At 46.9% G+C, this 26,337-nt stretch overlaps 1 protein-coding gene across 2 annotated transcripts in view; it reads left to right on the top strand.

The window, feature by feature from the left end:
* The window catches only part of PPP1R1A (protein phosphatase 1 regulatory inhibitor subunit 1A), a 65,485-nt gene that overhangs the window by 24,946 nt on the left and 14,202 nt on the right, over window positions 1-26,337 (top strand). For both annotated transcript variants that reach the window (XM_083428345.1, XM_083428346.1), the window contains exon 2: window positions 17,039-17,099. In XM_083428345.1, coding sequence (XP_083284471.1) covers window positions 17,039-17,099 — 61 coding nt within the window. The remainder of the gene's footprint in view (window positions 1-17,038; window positions 17,100-26,337) is intronic.

Raw genomic sequence — 26,337 nt, 5'->3', positions numbered from 1 at the left:
TTGCCTCCTCTTCCTCCTCCTCCTCCTTTGCACAGAGTTTACATGTTCCTGGACATAATCTAGGAATGGAATGTCTGTTCAACACAGAAGGCTCTATATTGAACTGCCTATAGACTCTGCAGACATAGGAGAGGGGTGATGACATTGTGGAAGAGCACAGGCTTTGCGTATCCCCCACCCGCTCCCACTCCAAGACTGAATCCCTGGCATTTCAAGTTAAAGGATGTCCAATTTTGGAACCTGGGAAGAGAGTCTGCTAATCAGGGTTGACAGTACTGGGTGAGAAGGGACAGGCCAACCAGTCTGACTCAGCACTCATGTCCATATACATGAAAATCTCTGGATGGCTTTCATGGGGACAGTGTATGTATTTCTCTCACTTGTGCCCATCCTTGAAAACCTGGATGACCCACCAACCTGGATGATGGGCAAGGCAACAAATGATAATTTTACCTTTGCCCAGTAGGCTAATTTCCATGCACACTCACACACCCCTCTCTACCATCCATCCAAGAGTCCTTCAAGGACACATTCCAGCCAGGGCAAAAACACTCAGGGTGTGATGCATGGTCAGTGGGGGGTCTAGCCTGGGGAGGGGTCCTGGAGGAGAGGAGCCTGGAGGGACCATGCTTGGCCCTTTGGCTTGAGGTTTCCCACTCCTGCTTAAAAGAGTCTCTAGTACTCTGACAATTGGGGGGGGGGGCAGGAGAGAGCCTAGAAGAGGTGCACTGGAGTCACTCAAGAGAAGCTGCGCATAGGAGCTCTCCTTGGTGCTGCAAAGATGATGCTGTCATGTCCTGTGGGTTCCACCTTGGGACCAGAAATGGACAGTTGCAGCAGAAACAGCAAAGATGTCCTTGTGGCATCTTTAAAGACTGTAAGGTTTCAAAATGGCAGGGGCTTTTGTGGTATAGGAAGGCCCTGAGAGTCTCTGGCTATGCTTTCTTCTCCCTCCCTCTGAGATATGTGGAAAATGTTTTTGCGCATATGTTCCCAATTACTTCTGTCTCTGACCTACCCATGCTGATGAGCATGGGTGTCAAAGGCCACTTCTTAAGTCTCTGCATCAGATCCCTGACCCTGTAAGGTTAATAGATTCAGAAATGGGGAGGTACGCCTGCCTTTTAAAAGGGGCCTGTTTGATTGGTGAGGGGGAGGAGCGGGGGAGAGAATAAATTATTTTCCACAGAATTCAGTTTGACAGATAGGAAAGTCCCTAATGCCTTGTGGGATGTAAGAAACATGACATCAACTTTTACCCTAACACAATGAAACAAAACAGGGTTTTTTTGTATCCTGCACCAGGTGCTCCTCTGAGCAGGATTCCCCCAGAGGGAGCATAAGTTACATTATCTTAAGAGGTGTTCAGATGAGTGCAGTTTTGAAAACTTCAATCCATTTTGAAAGGTTTGTTAAAGGTGCTGGAAATTGTAGCTTTGTCAGGGATAAACTACAGTTCCCAAGATGCTTCAGGGAATATAATGTGCTTTAAATATGTTGTGTATATGGAGCATGTGTTTGGCTCCTCAAGCTCTCCACCTCCACTTTGTCTTTGGTGCAAGGTCCTTCTTCATCTAAACCTCTTAGTGCACTAGCAGACCCAAACCTCTGGTTCCTGGTTTATTTTCAGCTCCTGTAACAATTCTTACGGCCCTTTGTTGCAAAGGTCTATTTCTTTCAAAAACCTGGCCCTTGGAAGGATAATATAAAATATACACCTAACTGAGTGTTATCCACATATATCTTGTGTGTGTGGATAACGATGTCAAGCGTGCCCCTAGTCTGGCACCCTATGCATTGAGTGCAAACATGAAAAAAGAGATACTTAGCGTGTAACTGCCTGAATGTGCACAGGTGTTCCATGTGTCAAGGATCCCTTGCACTGAATTAGGAAACTCTTTCAAGTGTCTTTAATTTTCTGCAGCTTGTGCTGTCTCCAGAAGGAATCTGGGTTACCTTGGTCCTGAATTTCAATGTGTTTGGGACTGGCTATAATAATAACATGGTTCTGTTAAAGCAACAGAGCAGCAGCTATCAGTTCTACTTCTTTATGCTTGGGTAGCAGAGGTTGGCTCCATCTGCCAAAAATAGGCTTCTGAAAATTGGAGCTTGGAAAGACTAGCCGCATCCTTAGATTCTGAGCACTTTACGAAAAAGCGAAGTGTTTGTCTGGGAGAGGGAGGGCAATGTGGAGGGAGGGGTTCCTCTCTCTCTCTCTCTTGGCCAATAGTAGCTCAGGGAGATGCTCAGAGCAGGACTTGGTCATGGTAGGCTTCAGTCTGGAATATCTGCTAACCCAGGAAGTTTACTGGGTAGCCCTGGTGGAAAGTCATTGCTTCTCTGCCTAATAGTCTACCTTACAGGGTTGTTGGGTGGATAAAATGACACTCCCTGCATCCTCCTCTGAGAGGCAGCAAGATGCAAGGAAGAAAGACCAAAATACACCTGTCACACATGGGGGTCTATTCTCTTTTTATGTGGCACTCCATGTAGGTGTGAACTCTCTGTAAGTGTGAACTTTGAGGCTTTTCCAGGCCTTGTTACTGACAGGGCATCAATTCCCGTTTGAAGCAAGACCGGGTGAGAGCAAGAGAGAATGCTCCTTGCGCAAGCAGGCAGACAGACAAGTAGGACACTCTTTCTGCCCCACGGCCAAAATAAATGGGACAAACTGTGGCTGGGATTCCCTTTAACTTATTCCTTTTCTAAGGGAAACAAAGGTGTTTCATCAATATGGATTTTAAAAAAGGTTGCTTAGCGAGGAAAGCTGGTGGTGTGTGTCAACATCCCCCCCCCCGGCTGCAGACTCCCCCTCCCCTGACTTCTGCTTCAGGCCAGGATGAAATCTAATCTCTCATCCCTTCGCTTGACCTTGCATTACTGAGGGAGCCATAAGTAAAACGATCTCAGCTGATGGGCCAAAGCTCCCCTGGCTAGGGATGGGGGTGGGAGTGTCAGGGCCCCTCCTTGTGGAGAGAGAGGGTGGTTGGAGGGCTATTCATAGCCTCTTTCCTGGCAACCATTTGGAACAGGGCAAGTTGTCTGGGCCTGATTTCTGCTCTGGACAAGACTGGCAGGAAATCCCAAGGGCAAGGCATGACTCTTTTTCATGCGTAGAGGCCACTACGTGTGGAGGGGATTCTTCAGGGCCCTGTGAACCTATCTTAGCACCAAGTCAGTTTGTTGGCCTGTCTACCCTGGCACAGTTCAACCTGACTGGGCAGTCATTTCCCCAAGTTGCCAGGGGAGGGGTCTTTCCCCCCAGGCTTGCAGATTTTTGATGCTTTTAAGTAGAGGTGCCAGGGATAGAACATGGTTTTTTTGCTCTCTGGGGTTTCAGGCAGGGAGTCTTTCCCATACCTACCTGGAGATGTCAGAGTTTGGACCTAGGACTTTATGCATGCAAAAGGTACCACTGAGCTGTGGCCCATCCCAAAGGCAGAGGACAAGATGGTTTATCTCTCTCTCTCTCTCTCTCTCTCTCCCCCCCCCATACCCACCCATTTATTCCATGGCTGATGCTCTGTTGTAGGTGCTGTGTAAGAAGACACATTCACATACTCTGAGATAGCAGAGTACCAAAAAACCACTTGGTTTCGTACATCTTATATAGCTCTACAGTACCTTGGGTTACATACGCTTCAGGTTACAGACTCCGCTAACCCAGAAATAGTACCTCAGGTTAAGAACTTTGCTTCAGGATGAGAACAGAAATCATGCTCTGGCAGCGCAGTGGCAGCGGGAGGCCCCATTAGCTAAAGTGGTACCTCAGGTTAAGAACAGTTTCAGGTTAAGAAAGGACCTCCAGAACGAATTAAGTTCTTAACCCGAGGTACCACTGTATTAGCACTACTGCCAACTAGTAACAATAGGCCCGATTCACCTACGTTGTTGCACTAGTGGAAGCCAATGCAATGAGTCCCATTGATACAAGGGGTTTCCCCCTCACCCCACCTGTCAAAAATCTGATTGGGAGGATCAGGAGAACCCCCAGAACAGGATGTATGCCTAAATGCTTGTGTGGATGGAATAATCCCCTTAGTATTACTTTGAATTCCACCCATTAATAGTAACTACACTTACTTTGCAACTACCAGATTGCATATAATTACATAAACTGACCAGATTTTACTGCAATGCCAGCAATCATAGAATCATAGAATAGTAGAGTTGGGAGGGACCCCGGGGGTCATTTAGTCCAACCCCCTGAAATACTGGGATTTGTGCCCAACATGGGACTTGAACCCATGACCCTGACATTCAGAGCTTCCTGCTGGGGGGAATGGTGTACTTCAGTGTACCTCAGGGGGGCAGGTTAGTTTAGGACTGTGTGACAGGCCTGTGAGGCACGCAGATCTGATCTCCAACAGTGGAGAATAGCTCAGGAGGAATTGGGGGGAGGCTGTCACTGCTTCCAGGCTTCTGCTCCCTGAAATGATTGCCACACTCTGTCTTGGTGGTAGGGTAATGCCATTTACCCTCTGGCTGGAGCCAGACCCCTTCCCCTTCATTGTGGAAATGATTCCTGACTCATGAATAGTGTGGAAATGCTATTGGCACATTTTGCTGTCTGAATTCGCTCTGAGTTTCGGACGCCAACATGAGCATGAAATTTGCGTACGGTAATTTATATGTATAGATCCAAATTTAGAAACAATTACTATGAATGTAATGGAAATACCTCTTCCCATAGTGGGGAAGGTACCAGTGACAGCTCATTGTGCTGTCCGGGTGCTGCAACGCTGTCAAAGAGCATCTTCAAGGCTCCTGCTGCTCTCCTTTCTTATGCTCCCTTATGCTTAAATCAGACTTAGGGCAGGCTGTCCTCCCAGAGCCCTTTAAAAAGAGAGAGAACTGTCCTCTGCAAAGCTGGATATGTGGCCATTTTGCTTGCAATGGGAAGAGACTTGGAGGAACTCCTTGTGCCACCGGACATCAAGCCAGTATGTGAAAGGAGAGTAGGGTACACAACGTGTATTGAAAACTCAGGTCCATGGCCCTGTGCCTGCAATTAGTCCTTCCTGTTTGGGGGTGGGGCGGGGGGATAACTGGCCTTGGCTCAGGAGCAGCTCAGCCTGGAAAGAAGTGACAGGCCTGTCCGGTTGCTGAAAGGTGTGGCATATGTGGCACAGACCATGCCTGCCGCCGCCGGCCCTTTCCGAGAACAGTAGGCAGAGGATCAGGAACATCCTGTACTGTGTAGGACAAGGAGACTCTGTCTCCAGCTTCTGTGTCATGCTGTACCTGGAGTTTTGAAGTGGGTGTTTCCAAAAAGTCAAATCTTTATTCAATGCAATCTTCATCTTGTGTGCTCCTCCCTGTATTATATGTATGTGAGATAGCTCAGTTGGTAGAGCACGAGACTCTTAATCTCAGGGTTGTGAGTTTGAGCCACGCTTTGGGTGAAAAATTCCTGCAATCCTGGCACAGTCCCTACCAGCTCTACAGTTCTATCATTCTGTGATTGTCTTACCATCTTCCCACAGAGTTTGGCTTGTCCCACTGGATTTAGTCTCATGGCATGGTTCTTTTCTGGTGAATCCCATGGGCCTCTCAGGACATGGTGTTTTGATGCAAGTGTTTTATGCATCATGTCGGACTTTGGTAATATGGTGCCTGAGCAAGGACAAAATTTGGCACATGCACCTCTTTCTTATTTCACAAAAAATCCTTTTGGTACAGTTACCTTTTTAATGGTTCTTCTCAATATTATTATGCATCCACTTGGCTCAGCGCCCTCTGCAAGGGAACCACCTAAATCCAGCACTGATTTGTACTGGACCATCCGAACTTTTCCTGCTTTGTAAGTTGTTCTGCGATGCTTCCCTGATTGCTGTCTAGCAGTTACTTTTGCCCCATAGCACAACAAAAGTGGGACCAAAATAACAAGAGCAGGCATTTGCCATATGACAAGTTACAGGATTTAGACAGGACATATGCAGATTGGAAACAAAGCAGTGTGCCTCCCCCAAAACGTTTTCAGGCACCAAACAGTATTGAAAGTGGGATGTTGTATAACTGCCCCAATACCAACATGAATGCACAATAAAAAGGACATGTGGAGGGTCAGTAGACACCCAGGAGCAGGGCTAAACATAATGATATACTGATATATCACCATGTCTGAAATAAGGATGGAGATATGTAGAGGCATTAGCTGGCCTCACAGATTTTCCTACATTGTGGTTTTTGCATAACACACACACATCCACATCATGATTCGCAATATATTGCCAGGTAAAAAATTATGAAACCAATATCATGATATGAACTTCAAACTGGTTGGGACAGCTGCTTCCCAAAGTCCAGCAATGCTGGTACATCCAGTCTCCAGGATGAGGACCCCCAAGAATGCTCCACTGCTTGGGGTGAGATATAAAGCTGTCAGTCAAGTCCAACATTCTGAGAGGACTAACTCCCTCCATGTGGCAAGCAGTTCTGTCAGTTGGTCGGTTGCTGCAAGGAGTGTTAACTGGCAGCTGCTCGGATGCAGTCTACTCCTGACTCACTACTATCTAGTATATAGTTTATAACCTAAGCCTGCCTTCAGGAACAACTCTGTAAACCTGAATGAATCTGATAGTAAAGTAGTTTATGTTAATATGATTCTGATTCATGTGTGTTTTCTTTAAGAGGGGCAGAAGGGATTATCAACCAGGAAGGTATAATTATTGATAGGACTCAAATGAGTTAGCAACCTGCTTGTTGCTGCATAAACTCAAGCAGGGGATCATTTAAACTCTGCTAAATTATATAAACGTTCCCACACTTGGGAGGAATTGGAGAAGCACAGGGCACTCACAAAGCACCATTGCCTGCTTCTCGGTGCCTGTCTGTTCCCTGTTTTGTTCCTGCTTTCCCGTTGCCTTTGATCGCTCATCAAGGCGTCAAGCGAGGTGTAACATGGCTGGCTGTTGACAGGAGTTAGCCTTGCATGAAGCCTTGATGCCTATTTTGTTGCTGCAAAACTTCTTTCCGCCCTACCTCCTCTGACATCCTTCCTGTCCTGCTTGTTCCAAAATGTATTTTCTTGTCAGAAAATGATCCAGCTGGCCCAGGTTCAAGGGAGTGCTGTCCCGAGGGACCTGAAAGTGAACCTTGGGTTCCAGCACTTGCCGTGCTGCTTTGAGGAGTTATTCTCATGTTGGCTCTGATTCAGGGGAAGTTAGGTCCCATCTGCACTGAGCACTTGACGCAGCACCATTTCAAACAGCCATGGCTTCCCCCAAAGCATTCTGGGAAGTGTAGTTTCTTTAAGGGTGCCAAGAGTTGTTAGGAGACCCCTATTCCCTTCATAGAGCTAAGAAGTTCCCGGGGAAGAGCGATTAACGGTTAAACCACTCTGAAGATTGTAGCTCTGTGAAGGGAACAGGAGTCTCCTATCCACTCTTGGCACCCTTAAGAAACTACAGGTCCCAGAATGCCAGTGGGCATGGCCCTGTTCCCTCCCACCCTCCATATGACTTATCATCCCATGAAGGGAATGGATGGAAAGAGTTATTGACTGAAGGTAATTTCTGTATGTGCAATAAGAATTAAAAACCTGGTACACCAGCACTGAGCTGTGGTTCAGCCCCCCCCCCCCCCGGGCAATTGTTCTAGGTGAGGCATTGATGCTGAGAGAGCAACCTGCATGGACTGATGTGATCTGCAAGGGATGCAGGAGAATGTGGGTGCCATGTCCTCACTTTAGGGTACCTGGAAGTTGCTGTCTGCTTGCTCGTGCAGTGACTATAGTCTTTCTGGTTCCTGTGTGTATGAGAGAGAGAGAGAGAGAGAGAGAGAGAGAGAGAGAGAGAGAGAGAGAAGTCACTGGGCAGAAACTGCAGTTCATTTGAAGAGAGCCAGGAGATGGAGAGGAGCTTGGGGGACCTAGTTACTGCTGGGGCTTAGGGATCCAATCAGCAACAAAAAGGGAAAGCTCAGTGGTCATAATATCTAAATAATGTCTCATGATTCCCTGCTCTCTGTATATTCTCTGCTGGAAAACAAATAACAACTATCTTCCCTTTTGGGTGGGGAGCAGGTAAGAGTTGAATCCTCTATTTGGAATTCCAAACGTGGGTTTCCATAGCAACTAGTTTTAGTAAGGAGGTGAGGCAGGGGAGAGAGGCACCTGGGACCTCCCAATGTTGCAGTTGTCAGAATGCTGCATGGTAAGTCCCTCCTGGAAACATCATTAGCATCTCATTGGTGCCTCCTGGAACTCACATGACCAAACACAGTGCACACATGTACCCCCGACTCCTGAACCGGCAAGATCTCCTGCACTGGGGAGGGTGAAAGTCCCAAATAATCCTGGCAGTGGAGGGATGCTTGTGTGGAATATGAAACACAGTAGCATTTGACATGCCCCACAAGGAACATGAATCCGGCAGATGGGGCAGGACTTTACCCTTAGTGATACCCAGTCGGGGAAAATAGGCTTATCATCACCAGATAACACTGCTTCTAGGCTGCACCTACTGTGTCAGATTACAAGCGGTGGTGTGGAAATAATAAGATTGGAAGCTTTCCCCTCCACCGCATATAATCACCTTAATTGCTGATACATAGGCAATTATCATGGCATGGAGAAGGCTAGGCAATAGCTAGGGACCTCATGTGCCCTGTTCTGCAGTGGATGGTTCTCTGTTTTGAAGGTGTCTTTTATTTGAGTGTTCATTCAGACTTCCTTTTGTGCCACGCTTTCCAGGCACAGGCTCATGTTTTAAAGCTCCATGTCTGAGCAGAATGTTTTCTGCCCTGGCACTTTCCCTGGGGAAGCCCGTTATTTACTGCTGAATTGGAGAAAACGACAACCCACAGGAAACGCAATTGTCTCTATTGTTGCCTGTTTTTAAATCCCATGTTAATTGGTCTGAACTTGAGATGTCTAATGCAGTATATTGGGTTCTTGCAGGACAACTTCAGTTTTGAGTAGATACCTTCATGTTTGCGTATATACAGTGGTACCTCGGGTTACATACGCTTCAGGTTACAGACTCCACTAACCCAGAAATAGTACCTTGGGTCAAGAACTTTGCTTCAGGATGAGAACAGAAATTGTGCGGCGGCAGCGGAAGGCCCCATTAGCTAAAGTGCTTCAGGTTAAGAACAGATCTCCGGAACAAATTAAGTACATAACCAGAGGTACCACTGTATATAGCCCAGAGGTTTTCAACCTTTTTGAGTCCATGGCTCCCTTGGCACCCCTGTGGGGCTCAGGAGCCCAGTTATGTCACCCTTTGCCTGCAAAGCTGGCAGATTCTCACCCTTTCTCAAACACCCTTCCTTGTGGAGTGTTCCCTCAGCCTCCTCTCCCCTCTCCTTCGGAGTCTTCTGGGCAGCTGCCCCTGGTCTCACCCCAAAGAGAAGTGCCTCCCAGAGGCACCATCAGCCTGCGGAGATTATAGCCAGGGCTGCTGCAAAAAACAGCTGTGCAAGCTTTTGGGAGGCAAAGATGTAAGAGTGCATCAGGGAAGAGAGGGAAGGAAAGAGGGACAGAGGCCAGCATTGCCCGCGACGCCCGTGACTATCATTCAAGGCACCCCAGGCACAGCAGACTGGTTGAAAACCACTGATATAGCCTATTTATGGCTTTGTTTCTGTTTGGAGCAATTGGTCTGCTGCTTGGCTGGAGGTCCTGGCTAGCTCCTTAGCTTGGTTTTGTAGGTAACAACCCACTGCTATCTGTTCATGTGCCCTTTGCTGGATTCTGCAACTCAGAGGTTACTCAATTATTCATAAATATTGGTTTTTCTCCATTATGTTTACACTTTTGGGCCGATCCCAACCATATCATTAGTAATGTGTACACAGTGTTGAATGATGTCACACGCCGGGTGCCTGTGACCTTGCATTGTGAAATTACCATTTTACAGTTTCACAACAAAATAATCCCAGGGTTCTGGTGCACACGACTGTTTCATGTGGGGTTCAAGGGAGTGCTGCCCCGAGGGACCTCAAAGTGAACCTTGGGTTCCAGCACTTGCCGTGCTGCTTTAAGGAGTTATTCTCATGTTGGCTCTGATTGGATGGAAAGAGTTATTGACTGAAGTGAATTTCTGTATGTGCAATAAGAATTAAAACCTTGGCACACCAGCACTGAGCTGTGGGTCAGCCCCCCCTGGGCAATTGTTCTAGGTGAGGCAATGGTGCTGAGAGAGCCTCAAAGGAGCCTCAGAGGAGTGCGCAATATTCTCCCCCCCCCCCCACATTTTATCCTCATAAGAATCCTGCGAGGTAGGTTTGGCTGAGAGGCAGTGGCGGGCCCAAGATCACCCAGTGAGCTTTCATGGCCAAGTGGCGACTCAAACCCTGGTCTCCCAGGTCCTAATCCAACAATCTACCAATAGCACCACACTAGCTCTTCTGTGTAGAAGCAGGGGTGGGGCTATAATGTATGCCAGGCTGTGACATTGTGGCCCCGTTGCTGCCCGGCTTTGCCGTTACCGTGTTGAGCATGGAGGTCTGAAGAGAGAAGGGTTTGGGCAGGCAGCTGCTCCCACATCTGGGCTCCATGAAACCAGGAAGGATGCCTTTTTTAAGACCTTGGTGCTTGGCATGCAAAACTCTTGGGAGACTCATGGGGTGGAGCTAGAGACCTGGCCCCACTTCTGCTTCTCTATGAGCCCCCCCCCCCAGGAGCCAGCGCATTAGCTTTACTGGCTCTCTTCTGACATCCACTGCCTGAGTTAAGGAGGCACGTGATGAGGGGAGTGGGGATCAGATTCCCCCCAGTGCTATTCTGATTGCCCTCCCCAGCATGGAACTCTGCACACATTTCAGAACCCTGGAAAATCAGGATCCTCTAAACTACATGAGGAGGAGCAGACCCCTTGCTTCATATAGTTACCCTTGAACTCCTGGAGGGTGACCCAGAACAACAACAACAGGGGTGGAGGTAGTGAATTCATCCCTGCAGCCCCCCACTTTCAGATTACTTACACTTCAGGCATTTGCTACCTGGTTTAAGTGGGACCTTCAAAGGCCTGATCCGCTTTGAACCAAAGGGACTGGGCTGACAAAAACCATATTTGATCAAAACCAATCAAATGTGCCTGGATAGCTCAGTTGGGCAGAGCATGATGCTGGTAATGCCAAGGTTGCAGTTGTGTGGGACAGCTGCATATTCCTGCATTGCAGGGGGTTGGGACTAGATGATCCTCATGGTCCCTTTCACTGACCAGTGCAGGTGGGGGAGGTAAGGCTCAAGGTTTGCTCTCATCTGTAATGCCCTCTCCCATCAATGCAACGCAGCTCCACACTCAAACTTAAAAAAATAAAAATTAAAAATCTCTTTTTTAAAGGTAAAATACTGACACCTAACAAGATGCATGGGCCTATTGCTTGCCATAAGTCTAGACATTCTGGGGAGGCCTGCATTTATTTACAATCTCGGGACTGGATTGTCTGTGTGCCTTACCCCGCTTTCCCAGCTTCTGTGAATGCAGGAGCCTTATTAATAGCTCTAACATAGCCCACTTCATCTCCAAAGCACTTTAGAGAGCGAGAGGGAAATAGAGAGTATAATTAATTAATCATTTAATGCTTAGCAGCACTTAAACTGCACGCAGCTCTCCACAAGCGCACAGGCACACAAAGCACAGCATAGATGTTAAGCCCTTTGGCGTACTTAACTCTCTCCGAGACTGTGCGGAGCGTGGCCCGGTGCCAGCTAAGGAGAGGGCTGGAAAGACTCAGCTCCCTGGATGCCTGGGTTATGCCTGTGTGCTGCATCCTGCTACAAAGAATTGGCTAGATCTGTGTGGTCCTTTTATGTGTGTGCTTTTAAAAAAGAAAACAAATATATTCAGGCGTAAAGGTTGCAGCTTGCCTGGTGGGGGCACACAGACCGCTCTTGGACCCCACTTTCCCTTCTGAGATTCACTCCAGAGTGCATCTGCCCCCACCCCACAAATCATGCATAATCCCAGAAAATTTCCCGCCCATGTTCTTTTCACATATGTTCTGCTTTGCCCCATTTATGTTTCCATTATTTTCTTTTTTAAAAAATACATTACATTTTGTATACAAATACGTTACTTACTGTACTATACAACGGTGCTGCTGTAAGTGGTGATTTGTGGACTGGTTCTAGTCTGTGAGTCATCAGCTGCTGGTTCCCAATGACTCCACCACAGTCCAGGTTGGGTGGGATGCTTAGGGACCAGATGTGGAACACGAGGGGCAGAAATTGCCAGTCTAGCACGTTGGATAGCTTGAGAAGCAATCCTGCCACACAAGATGGTCTGAAGGCTCCTTTTAAAGTTCTATAGGGTCCCCCCCCCCCCCCAGGTTTACAATCTTGTAAAACAAGTACAACAGACAATAGCCACTTTGAATAGCTACCGTGCAACTGCTGTCAGTTTAACATTTGCGAAAACTAATATGCATATTTTGCATAATATATACTGGCATTTTTATAAGTCAATGGAGAGGTTGTTGTTGTTATATTCAGTGCTTTCTGCTGGGGGGGGGGATGCAGGGGTACTCATACCCCTAAACATTTTATGAATCTAATGGGAGAAGAAACTTAAAAAAATTAAATTGTTAGTTTCTTCTCTAGCACGATAATCGTCAGTTCCGTTCCTACCCCCGATGGCAGCCTCATTTCCTGTCACGGTGTTTTCTGAGTCTCAGATGGAATTCTGGATTTGTTGTAGTTTCTGAGTCACCTTCAAAGGTAGCCCTAAGTAGAGCACATTGCAGTTGTCCAAGCGGGAGATAACCAGAGTATTCACCACTCTTGCGAGACAGTCTGCAGGCAGGTAGGTTCTCAGCCTGCGTACCAGATGGAACTGGTAGACAGCTGCCCTGGACACAGAATTAACCTGCGCCTCCATGGACAGCTGTGAGTCCAGAATGACTTCCAGGCTGCGTACCTGGTCCTTCAGGGGCACAGCTATCCCATTCAGGACCAGGGAGTCCTCCACACCCGCCTGCCTCCTGTCCCCCCAAAACAGTAAGTACTTCTGTCTTGTCGGGATTCAACCTTAATCTGTTAGCTGCCACCCATTCTCCAACTATTTCCCGACACTCACACAGAACCATCACTGCCTTCACTGGTTCTGATTTAAAAAGAGAGGTCATCCACATACTGATGAACACCCAGCCCAACCCCCCTGATGATCTCTCCCAGTGGCTTCATAAAGATGTTAAAAAGCATGGGGGAGAGGACAGAACTCTGAGGCACCCCACAAGTGAGAGCCCAGGGGTCTGAACACTCATCTCCCAACACCACTTTCTGGACACGGCCCAGGAGGAAGGAGAGGAACCACTGCTTAGCATTGCCCCCAGCTCCTCTAGACAATCCAGAAGGAGGTCATGGTCAATGGCAAGGGCCAGCGAACTTTTCAGCTGGGGGCCGGTTCACTGTCCCTCAGACCTTGTGGGGGGCCAGACTATATTTTGAAGGGGGGGAAATGAATGAATTCCTATGCTCCACAAATAACCCAGAGATGCATTTTAAATAAAAGCACGCATTCTACTCATGTAAAAACATGCTGATTCCTGGAGCGTCCGTGGGCCGGATTTAGAAGGCGATTGGGCCGGATCCGGCCCCCAGGCCTTAGTTTGCCTACCCATGGTCAATGGTGTCAAAGGCCACTGAGAGATGCAGCAGAACCAGGAAACAGCTTTCCCCTCTATCCCTAGCCCACCGGAGATCATTGACCAGTGCAAACAAGGCTTTTTCAGTCCCATGATAAGGCCTGAATCCTGATTGGAAGGGATCCAAATGGTCTGCATCCTCCAGGAGTTGTTCAGCCACTGAAATTTAGTTCAGCTGCTCCCCTGGGGTGTTAGCTGATATTGCCCACACACTTTTGAGCATATTTTCATAACCAGGAGGGATAGAATCTTGATTTAAAAGAAGAAGAAGGAGTGATGCTATGGGTCACATCTGGCTCTCAGCCTGGCAGTTTCCTACTCCTGCTCTTGCCCCAGAGTGTTTGCCCTGAATTCTAAATCTCTGGACCCAGATGGGGCATCCTTCCTAAATCTCGGGAGCTATAATAACAGTAATAATAATTTTATTATTTATACCCCGCCCACCTGGCTGCCATCTTTCCTAATCATGAGGTATAAATTACCTTACACTTCCTACGGTATCTCAGTTAGGCCTTAAATAGGCACTGGTGTGGGTTGTTGCTCTTGTTTTTGGTGATATGTAAATTTTATTTCAACTTACCGGTAATTGGCTTATCAATAAATAAGTTGACAGCCCTAAGGGAGGGAAATAGAGCCTTCTGATTATGCAGTCTCTCATCTGTCCTCTTAGTCGTCTGCGTGTGGACATGGAAAGTGACAAATTGGAGGAGGGTGTCATTCTCACTCAAGCATGCTCAGAGAACATGTGCGCACTTCAGAGAACACCAGTGAGTGTGTGTCTTGTGTGTCTGTGTGTCAATGTGTGTGTCAATGTGTGGAGTGCTGGCAGAGAAGAAGAGCAAAGGATGATGATCTGTCTTCAGGAGTCCTTGATTGTTAGTGCATATTTTGCCTGTAATTCATCCTTCTTCTCTTGCAGAAAATAGTGACTGTTTTCCTTGAAAAAACTGACCCAGATCTTAAGTAGCAGAAGTGAAGCAAATCTAAAGCAAGGTGCCTCTGCCTGTTTTGGTGGTGTGTGTGTTACATTCTTCCTCTTCCACCCCCCACATCCTCATGGTCCCTACACCTCACTGTTCAGAACGGCCCCCTGATCTTCTGCAGAGGCTTTATGAGGGGCTGGAGGGGTCAGGAAAATCCCCTTGCTCAAGCTTCCTTCTTCTCTTGCTGTTTGTGATGCAAGCTAGCATGAATGATGGTGATACTGTGCTGTCATACAGTTATGGAGAAAGGCTTTAAAGTGCACCACACACACTACATGGCTGCAACCCTATAGCTTAGGTTCAGCTTGTACAATTATAGTTGATTCAGTGGCCATGTGCAAGGAACCTACTTTCCCCAAAGATTGAGCTTTCTACACTAAGGAAAGTGATGGGAAAATATCCTGGAAAAGGTAGGATAGCTGCCGTTAAGATGGATTTGGCAGCATCAAATGGCTGAGACTGAATTTAGAGAGGCTGTGTACCACCCAAATGCACATGTCTGCAGCATGGACTGTAATTTGCACCTCCCAGTGACCTCAGAAGCTCATGCAATGAGAAAGCTGCAGTTATTCGGTCAGCGACCAATGTGTTGGCTGCCATTTTCCCCAGCAGTTGCCTTTCGTGCACCACATGGGTGCCTTCTGCAGACAGCAGGGAACACATTGAACTTTCTGCAATGTTACTATAGGTGTGGAGGGGAAGGAAAGGTGGATCTGATCTTTCAGCTGCCACCAGCTTGATCTTTGTTTGACTCTGGGCTGTTCTCCGCTTTCGAAGACCAGGTGAAGAAGTCACTTTTGCGTATGGCGTTATGCAGCTCAGTCTTTGAGTGGCAGTTGGAAGATACCCCACATATTTCTCAGTCTGTATCTATGCTGACTTCCTCTATCCTACAAATTGGCTTAATGGCTGATTTGTCTCTCCAGGGAACCTGGGAGGTTGGGATCTGTCTATGAAACAAGTGCCAGCTAGAGGCCTCCTAACCAGTTGTAGCTCTAAGGCAGGAAATGCCAACCCAGTGCCCTCTACAACATGTGCTACAATTCCCATAAGCCCCCACTAGTATGATCAGTGGTCAGGAATAAGTGAAGTTGTTGTCTGTGGTATCTGGGTGGCACCATCTTGACTTCCTCTGCTCTGGGGTTTGGGCGGGTTCAAGGTGTCCTCAGAAGATTGATTTTAAAATGTGGGAGGCACTGCTTCTCACTTGGACATCAGACACACCTCCCATTGGAATATGGAAAGTCACTTAATTTACCGGTTGGAGGAAAGGGAACTGTCTTGTGCTCCTTTTGCCCACCCTCCCCCTACACTTGCAGCAAGGTTGGCACTGGCAATATCATGAAAGAGCAGAAACCAGGGATGCAGAACCTGTTGCCCTCATGATGTTGTTGGACTCACAAATTCTGCCAGCCCCTACCAGCATGGCCAATTGTCAGGGTTGAAGGGAGATGCATTTCAGCAACCTCTGGAGGGCCATAGATGTCCAGAAGGATCATGCTGTGCTCCAGGAGCTGTCTGTTTATGAATGCCACCCTTGTCTCCTACTGAGGTCCATCCTAAACAGGTCTTCTTTGGGATGTCTCTTTGCAAAGAGAGCTGTCAGTCTGGGCACACCATAAAAAGGCTTCTACTGCACCAGTTTCGAGGTGCAGAGAGGAGGGACGGCAGGCTGCTGAGCAGGACCATTGTCAGTCTGCTCGTAGGCACATGTTGCATTAGTTCAAGACGGTTTGCAGATAGATGATGAATAAACTGCACCCAAACAAGAAACCAAGATCTCTGAGTTTAAAAACAACCCAGAACCAGCAGCAGATAAATCAGGCCAGATGGTTACAATATTAGACTAAAAAATATTTTAATCTCACACTGTGGCAACATTAAAAACACAGGCGCTGGTTTAAAATGCCTTAGTGTAAATAAACATTTTCATTTGCTGCTCAAAGGGAATTTATCAGAGCAATTCACAGCTATTTAGATCTAAGTAGATACCCTTTGAAAAGAGAATTACGTTTCCTCAGGGGTTGTATTTCCTTATATTGGCACAGGTATTTGGCCCTCACTGGTAATGGTGGTGCTGCCTCAATTATTTGGCACCAGCTTCCAACTGGTAGTTGGGAGACAGAGCCAGCCTGGTGGTCCCCTGGTCTCAAGCCCCTCTTCAACCATGGGCTCAGCTCACTGGGTCATCTTTGACTTAACACCATCTCTCAGCCCAACCCCCCTCACAGGGTTGTCTCAGGGATATACGGAAGAGAACTGTGAAAACCATCATTGAGTCCCTTGGTGAAAAGGCATAGTATGAACAGAACAAAATAAAGAAAAGTCACATCCTGTGGCTGTAGTTGCTGTCCATTTATTGCCTGTCTCTCTACCCATTTTGCTATATTTAAGTGTTTGGACAAAAGTGGTTCTGAGTGCCTAACACCCCCACTTTTTTCTCCCACTCTTTTTTCTTATAGATCCGAAGACGCCGCCCAACTCCAGCTACCTTGGTCTTGAGCAGTGACCAGTCATCTCCTGGTGAGAGCCAAAACATACTCATCCGTATTTTGGGGTGTCTCACTAGTTTGTGGGAGCAGCTTCAGAAATAAACAAGGAGACCTTTGTCACAGGGCCGTTGCACTGTTGAGCCATTTTATTGGCCCAGAAGATGCCCTTATGGATCCCTAACATATACCTTGCTCTATCATGGGCAATGAGAACTGTTTTCCTGGCCAATTGTTCCCCTGAAGGGCATGTTATATGTAGGGCTGCCTCTGAAGATGGTTCGGAAACTTCAGCTGGTGCAGAATTCAGCGGCTATGTTGCTCCATGGGGCTAGACGGTTTAAGCATATTATACCAATCCTGGCCCGACTGCACTGGCTGCCAATTAGTTTCTGGGTCTGATTCAAAGTGTTGCTTTTGACCTATAAAGCCATAAATGGCTGAGGACTGCAATACCCAAGGACTGCCTCTCCCCATGTAAACTGTCCTGGACCCTGCAGTCATCGCCTGAGGCCCTTCTTCGTGTGCCTCCGCCAAGGCAGGTCCGGAGGGTGGCAGCACGAGAATGGGCCTTCTCTGTAGTGGCTCCCCGTCTGTGGAATTCTTTCCCCAGGGAGCCTTACCTGGTGCCTTCGTTATACACCTTTAGGTGCCAGGTGAAAACATTCCTCTTCAACCAGGCCTTTGGCTGACTGACACCCGATGCCCTTTTAAATGTGTTGTAGGGGGATTATTATTGTTGGTTCTTATTTTTTATTATGTATTGGGGGGTATTGTATTTTTATGTTACGAGTCACCCTGAGATCTACAAATGGACGGTGGTATGCAGATTTCATAAATAAATAAAATGTTGCAAGGTGTTTGTTGTTGGCCTGTGTCTTTCTGCTGGTTTTTTGAGAGGTCTTCTTCTTCTTTTTGGCAATTTTGATTGGTTCTTTGTGGGGGGAGAGATGTGGGTTCTGAGCATCACCAACTCTTCTTTCTGTGAAATGGGCATTTTGTGATGCTCTCAACAGTTTTTTTCTTAGATTTCCACATGCCCCCCTCTCCAGGTCCAGAATGTTTGCCCTCCCCCGTCATTCTTGCACATTGGAGCCCCAAGATGCTTTTGATAAATTTAGGAGAGAACCTCCAGAAAGTGACTTTTATGGCTGAGTGGGGATTTGAACCCTGGTCTCCAAGGTCCTAGTCCAGTCCTCTAACCACTACACCACAGTGGGTCTCTGGATATCCCTTGTGGGTGGCTGTCCCAAAGACAAGAACGGAAAATTCAGCTGAACTGGACAAACAGGAAAGCATCTTCTTTCTTAGCAGGGAGCAACATCTCTGGAAAAAGACCTCACTTGTTGTCTGTGCAGGCCTCTCCTTCCTTTGCCTTCCCTGTCAGTCTCCCACAGCTGCAGCCGGCCTGCACAAGACTTGACAGTCTCAGTCCCTGGTTGCATTCTCTGGCTTTTCTTGCATGCTGGATAATTGACCGCCTGTTTGACCTGTGTTTCTCTCTGCTTCCGTGTCTGTCTGAATATTTAGGAAGTTGTCATGGTGGATTGTTGATTTGGCAAATAACGCTGAGAGCAAGCAATAGTCAGCAAGCCATGACATCTTTTTGTTGGTGGGGGAAGGGAGGGTGACTGGAGAAGCCTCTGGTGCCAAAGGGGGCATTATTTTCTTAGATTAGGAGCTAGGAGGAATCTGGAGTTCAAAGCTGGACAACACTGGGATTTTAATGGGACTCATCTTAATGCTGGCTCAGTTGGTTAGAGCGTGATGCTGATAATGCCAAGGTAGCAGCTTTAATCCCTGGACGGGACAGCTGCATATTCAGGTTGTACCAGATGATCCTCAGGGTCCCTTCCAACTTCTATGAATCTGTAAGGGCAGCCTGCGTAGACGACACCTCAATGGAGCTCAGTGGCAGAGCACCTCTTTTACGTGCAGGAAGTCTGTGGTTCTACTCCTGGCATCTCCAGGCAGGGCTGGGAAAGGGAGCCTGTCTGAAGCCCTGGAGAACCACTGCCAGTCTGATTTGGTGTAAGGCAGCTGCCTCTGGTCCACTAGGATTATATTGGGGTCAGAATTGGGAGTGGACCTTCTCACACCAGTCACTGGATCACAATGGCAGGGCTGATCCAGGGGGATTTTGTACTTATTTGAATGCAACACGTGCCCCCCCCACCCCAATGTGGGGGCCTATCGTCACCTTCATGGGGTAAGCATGGATTACTAAGGCGTGTTGAATTTTTAGACTTTCAAATTCCAAGAATGAGGGGTGCTAAAAAGTTGGGGAATTCAAAATATATTTTGCTTAAATTAATTATTCTTGCTTGATAAGTAAAATGTGTGTAAAATTGCATAGAAATCATTAACAATGATTGCCAAGTACTTGCAGTTATATTATTAATTAATTAATTAGCATTATCTGACATTTTCAGAAGGTAAAATTAAATTTCTTTGGTTGTCTGAAAGCAGTTTATGTGTTTCTTCATCAAACGTAGACTTATGAAGTTAACTGTTGTCCAATCATAAAAATAATAGCAAATTTTAATTACTCACATCCAAAAACATATTTTTAAGACCACTCACTGAATAAATTTATAAAAATTCAGTTTTACCTCTAAAACAACACACCCTAATAGATGACTATGTTTGACTCCGCAACTGGAGACCCCTCCATGGATGGAACTGCCAAGATGCTCATGCTCACCCTTAGAAGACCTCTTGGACCAATCCTTTCTGTAAAGGAAAGTGTTGCTATCCCATTAAGGACACTGGCTCCCTCTAGCAAGCTGACAAATGTCAGTGACATTCTGCTGAGCCTGGCAGACTTGGTAAAAGCAACCTCTCTTAGATGATCGAATATGACCAAGTCCCTCCAGGACTCCTAAGGACATAGCAGAGTCCTAAAATCCTCAAGATTTTGGTGCCCCAGAGTGGGAAATGGGCAGCACTGTTCCAGGAACAGCCTTGCTATACTTTTTACTGGAGGAAGATATGCTTTGGCCTAGAGGGAGCTCTGTTTGAGCAGTCTATGAAAGATATCGATCACAGAATAAGGATGCATGACAACATGGTTATTTCCAAGATGTCCAAAGCAAAAAACATTGCACTGTATTGCTTAGGTGCTGGTGCAGCCTCTGATGCCAGCTGGCTGAGCTGACATCATGGCATGGCAAGTCCATAAACATAGCAATTGCTCAGGGAGAAAGAATGTCTGTAGTTCAGGTTCCATGAGGGAAGTGAAAGGTGTCAGCTTGGCTGAGCTTAAAACCCCTCGCATGCAGAAGGAGCGGATACCTGTGGACCTCCAGATGTTGCTGGGCTCCCATCAGCCCTAGATCAATGTTCAAAGGTCTATGAGAGTCACAATCCAGCAACATCTGGAAACCACAGGTTCCCCACTCCTGCTCTAGGGACAGGAGCACTTGTCTGAGAAAGAGGAACCTGAGGATAGTGGATCTTCTGGACAAAGGCAATGAAGAATTGAGGTGAGAAGGGGCCGACGAGAGAGGGAGCTCTGAGGAAGTGCTTCAGGTTAAGATGTAGGCTGCAAGGAATTGGAAAAGGGTACAGAAGGAATGCCAAGGGAGGTGGCCAAGGGTTAGGGTGGCTGACATAATAAGGAGGCATCCAAGGAAATAACTTCAGTACGGTGCCTTGGGACAATAGCAGCTCAGCATTCTTGGCAGGCAGACAGGAAAGGGAGGAAGCCAAGAAGGGCCCAGTCTCTGTTTTGTCTTTTTAGATACCCCCCCCCCAAAGGTCCTGCAAGGCAATTCTTGGCAAAATTGATAATATGGCATAACCGATCTATAAAACCCTCAACCATGAAAGTTCATGAGGCACACTACCTCTAAATCTAAGTGGCTTTGGGGCTTCAAGGCTTCAGAGCAGGGGTCCTCAAACTAAGGCCCACAGGCCAGATTCGGCCCGCCAGGCTCGTCAATCTGGCCTGCCAGCCAAAACGCCACGCCGTGTGAGGACTGACAGAGCGGACTCAAATTCGCTCCTCTTTGTGATGAGGGGAGACGCATCTCCTCGCTGGCTGGATTTCTGCCTGTGGGCAGCCGTGACTGGACACAATTCTTATATTCTTACTGCTTATGAGATTATTTTGGCTTTCTGGAGGACTAGATGAATTGCTGTGTGTGTGTGTTTAGTTGGATTTATATCCTGTCTTTCCTCCCCAAGGAGCTCAGGGTAGATTTATATACAGTATATACTGTATTTTTTCGCGTATAAGACGCCCCCTATTTTGAGGGACTCCGATTTAAGAAAATGGGGGGAAAGATCTATCCGTGTATAAGACATCCCCAAATTTTGGAAATTATTTTTTAGAAAAACAACCTAGCCTTATACACGAAAAATACGGTATATGAAATAGTCTGTGATGTTTTGGATCTTTTTAGCTGTGGTATGTTTGGACCGTAATCGGGGTGGGGGGGTTTGTTTTTTGTCTTTTTAACATTTTTCAAGTTGTGTTTAAACATTTCTTGTTACATTGCCCAGAGAGTCATATTACAGGGCAATTAATTAATAAGTGAAAGTAAGTTGCATGTATTGTATTGAGCAGACGTATAGCTGCCAGAGGTCCAACCTTCCATCCTCCCCAAGAGGGAGGAAGCTTGGGATGCACAGGAACTGTGCTTATACGATATTGCATTAAACAGCTGCACAACATGGATAAAATGCAACTGGTGGTGATTTCTACCACCCCTGATTAAACAAAGTCTAGCTATCAGATTTCTGTCTCACATACTGGTGTTAAAATGCACAGGAACACTCCTAGGAAAAATAGTTCACATCTATTATTGTTATAGGCATTTTGCAGCTACATGACAGGTAGAAATTCAACAAAATTCATTCATATTTTTTTCAAAATATAGTCTGGCCCCCCAACAGTGTCTGAGGGACAGTGAACTGGCCCCCTGTTCAAAAGGTTTGAGGACCCCTGCATCAGAATGACTTCTGTGGTCTTCCTATTAGAGGACCAGGGAGATGGATTTTATGTGTTCCGACTGAGACCCTCATGGGAGCACTTGTGCACGCTCAAGGGCTAAGTAGAGCTGCCTATTGCAAATGTTTGTTGAATACCACCATGTGCATAGAAACTAGCCCACTGTGCAAAGGTAAAAGCACACTGGGTGCCCTCTGGCTGAAAAAGGTTCCCCACCCCTGTCTTAGGAAACGGGGCAGCTGATAAGGCAATACTCATTTGCATCACAAATCAGGAAAGTAATCAACACAGCCTGGGCAGGCATGACCTTAGCTGCCTTCCCACTCGACTGGAGTGGGTGGGGGTAGGGTGTTATGAACATTTGTATGCTATTGCATCAAGAAGGGTTACACACACACACACACACACGTGTGTGTGTGTGTGTGAATGATTTGGCAACAAAAAGCAGTTAAATTCCTCTAGCTGCATAAATTAAAGCTCTTTTATCTCAAGGCTAAGCAGCTCCCTGGAGCTGATAGGTGAACCCACTTTATTCTGCTGGTAATTGCTCAGGCTCCTTCACTCACTGCTTTGCAGCTATGATACTCTTTTAGAAACACAATGGAGGGAAGAAGGGGTTTGAATATATCGGTAAGGAAGGTTCTGTGCTCCATCTCTTAGCATGAAAGGGGTCGGCCTCAGCAGTTGTGAGTCATGCTTCATCAGCCAGGAGGAAATATCCTCCTCGGAGAGATGGAAAGTGGCAAGAATGAATTCAAAGGTTAGGGTGGGTGGACTACCTCTGCTATGCTGGCCCCCCACCCCACCAGTCCTGGATGACTCCCCACCCTAACTTTTTTCATTTCAGCACCACAATACATTTTGCTGCTGCCATTGTTAAACAACTGGCATTCAGAAAGCCATGCCTTGTCTGCTTCAGATCACAAAGATATCAGCCAATAGATCCAGAACGACCTTCTGGCCACCCCTGAATTAGATGGCTATGCCTTCAATCATACATTCAGGCTAACTGGCCTTTTCCCAGCCCTTCCAGCACCCTGGAACAAGGTGATTTGTACCACTGATGTGCCTATCTTTCTATACAGCAGGGGGGGGGGGACAGGGATGGGGACATCCGTGGATCTCCAGACATTACTGGACTATGACACCCATCATCTCTGACCATAGGCCATGCTGACTGGGGCTGATGGGAGTGGGAGGGCCGCAGCTCTCCCACCCCTGTAATATAAGGTGTTCAGAAAATATTGGACTTGTTCACCATAACGAGCCAATTTCTCCTACTACCTGGAGCCAGCCCTGCTTTGTGGGAAGTTCTACCTGGAGCCAGCCTACCAACTTCATTTTCAAAGTTAAGAGAAAGGTGATTTGCTTATGCTTGCTTGAACGAGCTGCACGTCAGATGTCTCAATGGTCTTATGTTCGCAAGAATGCAAGGAAAAGCTAGTTTATGCAATCTTCCTGTAGAGAAGGAGTAGGGAACTTGTGGCCCTCAAACTCCCATCCGTCCCAGCCAACATGGACAGGGGTGATGGGATTTGTAGTCCAGACACATCTGGAGGGCACCAGGTCCTTCATCCCTGCTGTAGAACTTGTCTGGCAGTGCCTTCTTCTAAAAACACCCTTGATTGCAAGATTATCATATGACTGTGAGTGCCAATCATCCTGGGCTAGACTGAATTTTCCTCCCTGCCAGGAATGTTCATTTGAGAACAAAAAATGCTGGGGTTGAATGAGGCCCCAAAAAAGGCTTTTTCTGCCTTTTTATGGGAGTTGCAAATGCAAACTAGATTAAACTTGCTCTGTGTTATTATCTAGCACATCTAAAGTGCAAGTCTTCTTCCTACCACACAAAGCAGATTGGCCGAGAGAGAGAGAGAAAATGCTGCAGTCTTGCAAGCGCACATCACATGCGCCTGTATCATGCTCTGATTACGGTTTCCACACAGTGTTTCTTCAACTCCCTCTCCTGACATAAACCAGCACCCCCCCCCCCTTCTGCCAGGAGGCACCTGTGTTTGATCTTCAAATGGAGCAGAGATAATCTGAAAGCCAAGAAATTACACGCTCCTCTTTGCGAATTCCAAAACCATCCCTTCCTCTGAGACCCAACAGCCACAGCAGCAGAAAAGAAGAAAATGTGTTTGTTAAATGGGGGGGGGGGGGAGTATGCCACTGTATGGAGTCGCTGCTACAGTGCACATAAATATTGAATGCTGTGCTGAGCCCCCTCTGGTAGCATAATATGAAGTCAGATCTCAGATGGAGGATATGTATAAACAGAGGTTCTGTTTCTGAAGGAGCAATTCTGAAGGCTAAACACAGGATCTCTGGTTTCCAGGGTTGGGTCTTTTTGACTGAAGATGGAATGTAGCATTTGTAAGGCAGTAGAGATGCTTTGGAAGTTTCTGGCCAGTATAAATGCATACTTATTCTTCACCAGGAAGCAGCAAGTTATTAGGTGGATTACTCAGTAGATTTCCCCTTAAATGCTACATCTGTCTTCAGCCTGAGTGAACAGGTGGGGGTGGGGTGGAGGAAAGACATGGACTGTCCAGATAGCCAAGACTGGTCCCTTTCACCCTCCTTTCACCTTCCTGCCCCACACCACCAGCCCATACTCTTCTGAGGCCAATGGAAGCTGGCCTTCTGCATGGCCAGGGGCAGGGAGAGCATCCCTCCTTGCAGCAGAGGCAGATTTAGGGCCCCACACCTAGGGGGCGCTGCAGGGCATTGCAACCAAGACATAGTGAATTGAGTAGAATGGAAGGTGAGAGGTGGGGGGAGGCGCTGAATTTTGGTCTTGCACAAGGTGCCACTGAAATGTGAAAGACCCAAGTCCTTCCTTGTTGTCAGCACTGGATTATGATACAGTGAGGCCCCAGCCATGTGGAGTTTAAGAGTGGTGCTAAAATCAATGCTATTTTTGGTATATATTTTTGGTCCTATCAGAACAATTGTGTCTATTTTAGAGTCTCTTTCCCCAGTTTCCTTTAATTTTTTAAAAAGCCAATTATGTAAGACTTGAAGTTCAGTAAAAATGTCAACTTAGTGTAAGTTTTACTCAGTTTTACTCAGCATAGACCCACTGAAATTAATGAACATATGACTTAAGTTAGGGTTATTAATTTCAAAAGGTCTACTATGCGTAAAATTTAGCTGAATGCAAACCCTCATATTTAGAGGTCATTCATAGTCTGAGGCCCTAACCTGTTGTTTGCTTAGGTTGCCCATAAATCCGCCACCGCCTTCGCTCCCTGGGAGTGGGCTGTTTTTCACTGCAGCTGCAGTACAGGAGAAAGGGTTAACCACCCCTCATGCACCATGATTTGAGCCTAATCTCCACCCCCACCCTGCCTCACAAAAGTTGGGGAAGGTACAGTTAATGCACTCACAATTCTCTTATTCTTTTAGGTGTCCATTCGGACCCTTTTCTCCATCAAATTCTCTATATTGCTTCTGGGCAGGTTTGCTTAACACGGCAGTTATGCAGCATCTTCAGACGTTGTATGGGTTCTCGTGGCTCAGAACCAAAGAGACAGTTTTTATGAAACACATTTTTCTCCATGATTATTCCTAAGCCTGTATATCTCACAAAAGGTGTATTTGTAGCTGACTTTAAAAAAGAAGAAGCTGCACAGTTCAGATCATTGCTAAATGGGTCGTACCCTCTGGCAGACTCTGTTTGGGCTAAGTCCCATTCCCTTACAATCTGTTTAATCCTGCTTGGTGTCTAGTAGCATGTTGGAGCTAAAGCAGCATGTTGGAGCTGTGAGTTTCTGGGATCCTGCCGGAATGGTTTCTGGTCTGCTGGAGTTACAGAAGGGGAGCCTGGTAGTCCAGCAGTGTTCTGGTTCCCATGACAACACCCTCTTACGTTTCCTGGGTGACAGAGCCGCTCCAAATTAGGTACCCTGTGTGGTGTGTGAAATATTAGAGGCTGTGTCAAATGTTTGCCTGTTTGGCATTCTATTTAGCAAAAGTCATGCTTCTGAAGGGGAAGATGCATCCCGAACACACCTATAATGCTGAAGTCATGGAGGGTTAATGAAGCAGCCCTCAGGAAGCATTGCCCTTATTCCTAACACATTGTTGTGCACCAACACTATCTCCAAGCAGTGCAAGATTCCAGGCGTCCCAGCCGTTTACCCAGGGCTCGTGTTTCCTTTTGGGAATGAGGCATGGCAGAGACTGTGGTGTCTTTGTGATATGTGGCTTCTTTACGCATATATACAACCTGAGCCTACCATGGAGGGGTTCCCAGCATCAACACCCAAAGGGGTATTGTTTCTTTGATAGCTGCAACCATGGATTCAAGCAG

This window comes from Podarcis tiliguerta (assembly GCF_965153285.1).
Source record: "Podarcis tiliguerta genome assembly, chromosome: 2".
Lineage (NCBI taxonomy): Eukaryota > Metazoa > Chordata > Lepidosauria > Squamata > Lacertidae > Podarcis > Podarcis tiliguerta.
Note: the sequence above shows the minus strand (reverse complement) of the source record. Positions and strands in the feature narration are given on the sequence as shown.